Source organism: Acomys russatus, chromosome 2, assembly GCF_903995435.1.
Source record: "Acomys russatus chromosome 2, mAcoRus1.1, whole genome shotgun sequence".
Classification (NCBI taxonomy): domain Eukaryota; kingdom Metazoa; phylum Chordata; class Mammalia; order Rodentia; family Muridae; genus Acomys; species Acomys russatus.
Genome location: NC_067138.1, coordinates 44878878 through 44887939, shown reverse-complemented (window position 1 = coordinate 44887939; position 9062 = coordinate 44878878). Strand labels below are relative to the sequence as shown.

Sequence of the window (9062 nt, the reverse complement as noted above, 5' to 3'; positions counted from 1 at the left end):
AATAAAAGGTTTAAAATAACCACTCCTTGGGTTTTCTGTCCAACGAAAAGCATCTATTTATATAAAAGAGTTGCTTCCTCAAGTTACTTTCCAGAACAAAAAGCAAACAGCCTTGAGCAAATGAGTAAAACAACCCCTAATTTCTCATTGTTTTCCTTATAAGTAGCACCTAGTCACCAAACTGGACAGGGCTTCAAATCTGGGCAGCACATTTTAAAAAAAAAGGAAAGGCCTCCCATTAAGGGACCACACTGCTGAGATTTTTGTCTTGGTCACTTTGTTTCAAAACTCCACATGAAGGAGGGAAACAGGTTCTACTCTAATTTGTCTACACCAAGTAGCCAGTTGTGAGCTGTCCAAGTACCCATGATTCCTGCTGATAGTGCCCATTCATTACACCCCTCCACAAGTACATGGGTGAAACGGGTTGCCCTGCAACTTAACAACAGACGCTGCCTGGCTATGGAGTGTCCCTCCAAGTAATGCATTAGAAAGCAGATGGTAATCCACATCCTCATACTCAAGACATTCTTCCAGGGAAAAGTATCACACGGTAAGAAGTTGCCTATATGCAAAGTGCCAGGCATTTCTTTGTAGCTGAGAGGGGAGTGGGTAGGAACAGTCCTTCTATTCATGCTTCATTCAAGACTCTCCCTAGCCGCACAGACCTGCCACCAGCTGCTCAGAAACTCAGGAGACACCCTCACGACACTAACACCCAAGCATGCTTAATCATGCACACCTTCGCCTCTCTATCCCTACTACTCACCAAACAGTTCCTCCAAATAGGAATGGTTTTAATACAAACTATTCATAGCTAAGTTTTCTACAGGTAAGAATTTCTAACTTAAGACTTCAACATTATTCCCATTTGATATGCCCTAAGGCTGCCTAAGCGGCAAACATCTTCAAAACGCCCCCTCTCTGCCTTCTTGAAAATGAGCAACACTCTAAAGATTGTCATGGAAAAGCTATATAAAATGAGGTTACTTTTCAAGTAAAGTACATTAATTTCTCAGAAACCTCCATCCTTGAAGGGCCTCTTCAACCCTGGAAGAAGTAAACCACACGCAGCTGGTCAGAAGCAAAGCCATTGGCTTGCAGTTAAGTCTTACAGCCCAAATCCACAGCCAACACACACAGAACCCTTGCCCCACCCTTGCCTGGAATATGAACTAAACTATCCAAAGCTGTCTTTAGAGACAAATACAAATTCAGGAAAACGCCACCCATTCAGGGGCTCTGTGGAGAAGGAGGGGATGGGAAGGGATGAGAGATGGTGAGACACTAGGGTTTGGTGTCACCCAGCAACAGTGGGACAGCTGGCACAGTGCATTACAGAAACTGCAGAGGACTTGGTCACAAGGAGCACCTTCTTGCTTCTCTTTCTAATACATCTCCATCTTCAAAAGGACATGATAGTTGACAAGTTCTGCCTACAAGAGTCAACTACTTTCCTTCACCTCGGTTAGCCTGCCATTGTCCTAAGCCTCTTCTTCTCCAAATCAATAAACAGGCAAGGTGGCGAGGGGGGGAGGGGAGCAAAGCCACATTCCAATGCACTCCGGCAATGAAAGAACGCTGTTCTGTAAATGCAGGGAGCTGAGGACCACACGCAGTGGCTGATGATTTGCGAAGCTACTTCAAAGTTCTTCCAGCAAAGTCACAGAGAGAAATGAAACAGTCCTAACTGGCCTTGTGTGTGTTTCATCTGTGCAGCTCTTTGCAAGTGACTGTGCTTGTTGCCCAAATATGAAAGTCCTTCGCCCTCACATCTTAACATGTATGAAGCACAATGAAGAAAAAAAATGCGTCCGTGTTGCACCACTTCCAGGAGGTTTAAAAGCGCCATGCTGATGCTGCCACACGAATCCCCACGACACCCCTGTGAGGTAGGTAGGTGGAGAGTATTGTCATCCCCACTGTACAGGTGGGAGAAATGAGGCACACAGTAGTTAAAGGACCTGCCCCAAATCACACAGCTAGTCACTGGCAGGGTTCAGAATGAAACGCGTGTTGCATAGCACCCCCACTCAGCGCCACACTCTTAACAGCTGTCCACTGAATATCGGTGGACGTCACATTTGACCTCTGCCTCAACATACAAGTTCACACACACAAAGTACAAAGGACGTTATCGCCTACATCTTTTCTGACGGTATTTCTCATTACTTTAAACACCTGCAGATGAAAGGTGCTCAAGAATCCATCGGACAACCAAGTCCTCAATTGAAGGAGATCAATATAAACACTCAGCTGACAGCCCACTCATGTACCTGCCCTCCCACACAATATTGGTTTTCTGATGAAAACAAAAATGGATTTCAGGTACCATGCTGATATTTGTTTTGTCTGTTTTAAACGGACCATCTGAATGGTTCTGTGTCTTGTTTGTACAAAAAAGAAATAAGGCGGCTTATAGTCCAGTTAGCATGTTACAACTGGGCCAAGCTTGAAGATCTCCTCCCAGCTCAGAGGGATTTCTACCTGGGAAACCGGACTGACCCCAGGAAGCGGTTAACTCCTAACAAAGAAGGTCGGTGGTGGGACGTCATTTGCACTGTTCGTGGTCTGTGTACTCATCCATGTCCACATCAGAATCAAAGAGAGAGTGTCCGGTGAAATCCGTGTCTGGGGTCCTGGAAAAACTGTTCTCAGCCCCCTCATCTTCAAAGGTCTCTGTCCTTGAGTAAAAGCTGAAATCCAGCATGGGTGTGTGAGTCTTGCTGCCCTCGCTGCTCTCCTCAGACTCATAGATGGTGTTGTCATCATCATGGTGCCATTCAGGCCAAAATTTCCTCCTGATCCTCTCACAGTACATGGCAAGGTTGATCAGCTCACCTGCAGTAGGGCAGAGAAGCAGGAGTCAGGTCTCAACGGCAAACAGCAAACAGTGCTGTGATCAGAATGCCTGTGCTCCCCATCCTCTCCCCCGAACCTAAGGGTTACAATCCGAACTCCCAAGGAGATGTTGTTGGGACGTGGGACATCAGGAGGTGATGAGCTAAGCCTTCATGAATGAGATTAAAACCTCCAAAACAAGGCTCCGCTAGTACCCTTCTGCTATATGAGGCTCTAGTGAGGAAGGAGGCCCTCCTCAGACACCAAGTCTTCCACACCATGGCCACAGAGCTCCCAAGTCCAAGCACTGTAATAAAAAAAAATAAATGGCTTCCCTGCCCAGCACGGTGGCACACACCTTTAATCCTAGCACTCAGGGAGGCAGAGGCAGATGGGTTTCTGTGAGTTTGAGGCCAGCCTGGTCTACAAAGTGAGTCCAGGACAGCCAAGGCTACAAAAAGAAACCCTGTCTTTAAAAAAAATGGCTTTTACTCACAAAGCACCTAGTAAGTGATATGGAGGAGACATGAAGCCGCCAGTGGACGTCCTGGGAAATGTGAAAGAATAAAGCAGGGTAAACTTTAACACTGCTTTTTTCAAAGTGATACTGTCAGAATACTTGAATTTTTATGTGCACAGTCAATTTTTTAAAGTAAGAAATGTTAAAATCAGTGAGCAGGCTGAGTAGAAAAAGACAATGTGTTCTACAGTGTCCAGAAGCAGAGGAGCAGCTTACCAAGACTGGCAGCTATACTCTGACCATCTGGCTTTGTGAAACACTTTACCACTTCATACCTGGATAGCAACAGAACTAATGTGACTATTCGTGTTTAAGTTAATTTATAAACACCAACCCAGGCACAATCTGTCCTGCCTGTAACACATAGCAGGGCAACAGTGGCACAGAACTTATACGAGTAGCCAACAAATGTCTGATTTCACACAAGGCCCACTCCATGAGACAGGACCCATACCTGACACTGCTTGGGTGACCAAGAACCAGAGACTAGATAGCCCAGAGACCTAGGGTAAAACCAAACGCTACTGATATGGAGATAGACAGACAGACAGACAGATCATAGATAGATGGATGGATAGATAGATAGATAGATAGATAGATAGACAGATAGATCGATGAGAGATATATATAGATCAGTGCCTTACTCAGTGATTATCAAAGACATTTCCTCTGACAGAAGATAGGAACAGACATTACACAGAGACAGAGTCTAAAAGAGATGGATCCATCAAATCCCTTCCCTCAGAACTCAGGGAACTCCTCAAAAGGGGGAACAGAAAGCATATAAGAGCCAGGGGGGATGGAGGACAACAGGAGAACAAGGCCCTTGGAATCAACTAAGCAAGGTTCCTATAAATTCACAGACACTGAAGCAGCAAGCACAGGGCCTATCGGTCTGTACCAGGTCCTCTGTGTGTACTTTAGATTTTAGCTTAGTATTGTCATGGGTCTCTTGTCTATGAGAACAAGAGGGTCTCTGATTCCTGTGCATGCTCTCAAGACTCTTTTTCTCCTGCTCGGTTGCCCTTTCTGACTTCACTGTGATGGTTTTTGCTTTATCTTACTAAATGCTGTTTTGTCCTGTTTAGCTGTTATCTCCTGCAAGCCTGTGTTTTTCTGATGAGAAACAGAAAGGGAGTGGATCCGGAGGGGAGGGGATGTGGGAGGAACTGGGAGCAGTAGAGAGGAATCTATTTTCAATAAAAGGAAATAATAAATTTTAAAAAAGAATAAAAACTATGCCTTATATTTTCCATAAAGTGGACAGTTTAGAATTGTTCTTACAGATACATGTACCTATAAACACATATAATATTGTTGTTTCACCCTTTAACATATTTTAATTTAAACAGTTGTACATGGAATTATAAATATGATATAGTATGGAACTGCCATTTCCCAATTCAAAAAAGAAAAGAAATTGAATGAGTTTATGAGTTTTGCCTTTAATCCACTAGATGGCAGTGTTACCCATAAGTAGTATTTTGAACACATCTTTTTCTAAGAAGACTGTATATCTTTTCATGTATACAAACATTTCACTTATTATTTATGCAGTCCATGTTTAGTGACAATAGCAAATTCTAATAAGCAAAACAATACAAGAGTTTCCAGTTAGCCATTCTCAATAACATTTTTTATATTCTTTTTTTTTTTTTTTAATTTATTCTTGTTACAACTCACTGTTTATCCCATCCCTTGTATCCTCCCATTCTTTCCTCCCTCCCATTTTCCCATTATTCCCCTCCCATATGACTGTTCCTGAGGGGGATTACCTCTCCCTGTATATGCTCATAGGGTATCAAGTCTCTTCTTGTCAACCTGCTGTCCTTCCTCTGAGTGCCAAGAAATGTGCTTTTAAGTATTTACATAAACTTGCCCACGGAGTCTGTCCCTGTCTCTTTTCTACTTAACAACCCACAGGGTGGACCTTTGAATTTCACTCTAGAATCCATGGTCATCTCACAGTGTATTATGAGGATGCACCACACTCTAAACTTTCCTTCCAGTCCCTTGTCACAGCCCCCTTATTTGTTGTTTCTACACTGATGGCTCTGTTGCTCAAAGTCTAACTAATTACCCTGATTTGTATTTTTTATTAAAGAAAATAACATCATTTGGAAGATTACAAGTCTGTGAATAGAAATTGTATGAACACATAAAGGAAAAAACAAACAAAAACAAAAAACCAGCACTTATCATGCCATCAATGCAAAGCTATCACAATTACCATTTCATTTCATTTGTATTTTCTACTTATTTACTGCCAGTACATGTAACATTATTGTAAATATTTCCCCATGTCATTAAAACGTCCCAGACCTTGATTGGTGTTTTCCTTACACGTGCACCCCCTCTACAGGCATACAAGGTCCCTGCTTCCTGGACCTGTAAATCTATGGTCTTCTCCTGGTCAGAGATCACATTTTAATTCTCAGATCACAACAGTGATCCCCGTGCTGCCCGTCTTCTGATGAGGGTATTTATGCTCGGGAGGCAAAAACCGAGAAGTGGGCATTATCCCTCCTAGGGAGACACATACAAAAGCTTGCCCTGTTTTCTCCTTCAGGGATAGGCCTGTGACATCTTCCCAAGTACCACTGATGAAATGAACACAGGTAACTGAGAAGTGTAAAAGAATGGGACGGCAACAGCCAGAAAGAGGGAAAGCCCTCACAAGAAAGAGACCCTGGAGGTCCCAGGTGCTCCTCTTCATCTCAGTCAAATTCATGTCCCAGAAGCTGTGCCCAGGAGACTCCTGCCCTAGTGGCCCAGGCCTATAATCCCAGCTACTTGAGAGCCTGAGGCAGGCAGATCAGAAGGTTAAGGTTTGCCTGTGTGGTGGTTTGAATGAGGATGACCCCAGTCGACTCATACACTTAAATGTTTAGTCACCAGAGAATGGCACTATTTGAAAGAATTGGGGACTAGAGAGGTGGCTCAGTGGTTAAGAGCGCCGCCTGCTCTTCCAAAGGTTCTGAGTTCAATTCCCAGCAACCACATGGTGGCTCACAACCATCTGTAATGTGATCTGATGCCCTCTTCTGGCCTACAGGTGTACATGCAGGCAGAACACTCTACATAATAATAAAGAAATAAATGTTTAGCAGGGCTTGGTGGCAAACACCTTTAATCCCAGCACTTAGGAGGCAGAGACAGGCAGATCTCTGTGAGTCTACAAAGTGAGTCCAGGATAGCACAGAGAAAACCTGTCGAGAGAGAGAGAGAGAGAGAGAGAGAGAGAGAGAGAGAGAGAGAGAGAGAGAGAGAGAGAGAAAGAAAGAGAGAGAGAGAGAGAATTGAAAATATTAGGAGGCGAGGCCTTGGTGAAGCAGGTGTGGCCTCATTGGAGGAAGTATGTCACTGGGATTGACACACTTTGAAACCTCAAAGCCCAAGCCAGGCCCCAGACAGCCCCCCCCCCCCCCCGCCCGCATCTCTCTTTCTCTGCTTGCAGATGAGGATGTATCTCTCAGCCACTTCTCCAGCAGCCTGCCTCCTGCCACACTCTCTGCCTTGATGACAATGGACTAAGCCCCTGAAACTGTAAGCCAGTCCTGAATTAAACGCCTTCTTTTATAAGAGTTGCTGTGGTCACGGTGTCTCTTCACGGCAATTTGAATGGTGACTAAGATAACTGGGCTACAAGGGTGAGTTCAAGGTCACCACAGACAACTTAATGAGACCTTGTCTCTATATATGAAAGTAAAATAAAAAGTAAAAAATTAAAAAAAAAAAAAAAGAAGAAGAAGAAGAAGGCTGGGGACATGGTTTCATTCCCAGCACTGAAAAAAGGGCATGGGGGAAGGAAGGAGGGAAACAAAAGGAAAAGGAGTGGAAAGAGAAAGGGGCTGGGACAGAAAAAGGAGGAGAAAGAAAGAATGAGAATTAAACTCTAGCCATAAGATCTAGAGACACAGCATCTGAGGCTCTGTCACTGGGGCTTCCTTCCCTCCTATGGCCTTGCTTCTTTACCTTTCCTCCAGAAGGGTTGGTCCCTGGTGGTGTGACATTAATGTCACTTCTGTGTGAGCTCATGAAAATCAATAATCACACCAGTCAACATTTACGTGGTCCTTGTTGTGAGCGAGGAAGCATGGCAAACGCTTTCTCTACTCATCTGCTGAGCTCGTATTAACTCCACAGGGCTCATTCCCTACCATGGTGCTACCATCTTGGTTGAGGAGTAGAAAGACTGGCCCAGGGTGTAACCCTTTCGTAATATTTGCTATGGACTACTGCCCTGTGTTTCCTCCTACAATGATGAACGGAAAGAACTATTCCCTGACAGCAGCGAGTGATGGTGGGAAATGTGCTAATTCTAGTGCAAAGTTGAGAGGCTTTGCCTTGATGAGCAAAGACTGGGACCTCACACACCACATCCTGCCCTTGAAAACAGAATGAAACAAAGAGTGAACATCCAGATTTGGGATCTGCGTTCATCTTGCTCTGCTGGTCCTTCCCATGTCCAAGTTTCCCATCAGATGACCCACTTAACATGCTACCAGCTTCCCCACAATTTTAAATATTAGCAGTAGAGGCAGATGAGGGAGAGGGGAGAGAGACACAGAGAGAGAAAAAGAGGGGGGGAACCAGTGTATTAACATAAATGCCTGTGCTTAATATGTAAGCTCTATCCTATAAATAGAAAAACTTTAAAAAATGTTTTTTCTTCAAGACACACTCAACAATTTTCTGCTCGGTAGAAACTGTTAAAATATTAGTGTGATAATGTCCAATGCTGATGAGGATATAGAGGCCAAGCATTGCATTATCAGGCTGGTAAAGGGTTAATTGCTATAACCTAATTTGGAACATAACTTAATATTATTTATTGAAATCTTAAGTATGTGTATATTTTGGCATTGGATTCCACTTAGAGTTCCCCATTCTACTAAAATAAAACCACCAGTGTATAAAGTTATATGCACACAGGTGTTAAATGTGGCATTACATATCTGCACAAGAAGGAAAGGGGAGATGGGAGGAAGAGAAAAGGAAAGATAGATATCCCTCAACAGGGACTGACTGAATAAGTCACCCCTTCTGTAGAAGGTTGGATAGCTGTGAAAAAGATTCCAGTAAGTGAAAAGTAAGTTGGAGAGTAGTGCACGGAGCACTGTCCCACTGTTTAAACAAATAGTGAAAACAAACAAAACAGAACCATGTATACATAAATTTGTACCTGAAAAAGAAAGAGCCTACATTAATTCTTCTATGCTGGTTATTCTACGGGAAAGATAACTCAACTTGTAACCATTATGTGTTATTGTCTAATTTGAAAATCAAATGAAAGAAAGAAAGAAAGAAAAATCTAAAGTGCCACTTTCAGATAACTTGAAAGCTGAAAGCTCCTCTACCCAGAAGGCAATCCTAGACAGAATAAAGAAACATCTTTTGGAATTTCCCAAGCGGTAATACTCTCCACTGCTTAAAAAAAAATGTGACTAGTGTTATCTTCCTTTGTCACCCTAATATCCCTAATAATCGAACCGTTCTGTGAACAATCTCATTGCCACTGGAAACACTGTCACCCAGACCCAGAATCCAAGATTAATTTTCTCCAAGATCCAATAGTACATGGTAAGAATGAGGAAGAAGGAGAGGCCTGCAGCACCCCTCCCCTCCAGCAGTAGCTGCTACCTATTCTGGGTCATTGCCAGCATTACACACGCATGCGCAAGCGCTCTGTAGGTATATA

At 43.4% G+C, this 9062-nt stretch overlaps 1 protein-coding gene across 1 annotated transcript in view; it reads right to left on the bottom strand.

Annotated features, from left to right (window-relative positions):
• Positions 1–1624: 1624 nt before the first annotated feature.
• Faxc (failed axon connections homolog, metaxin like GST domain containing) overlaps positions 1625–9062 on the bottom strand; it is a 53989-nt gene continuing 46551 nt past the window's right edge. Inside the window, exon 6 of the mRNA XM_051160726.1 lies at positions 1625–2841. Within this exon, the coding sequence (XP_051016683.1) occupies positions 2552–2841 (290 nt within the window). The 3' untranslated portion in view covers positions 1625–2551. The remainder of the gene's footprint in view (positions 2842–9062) is intronic.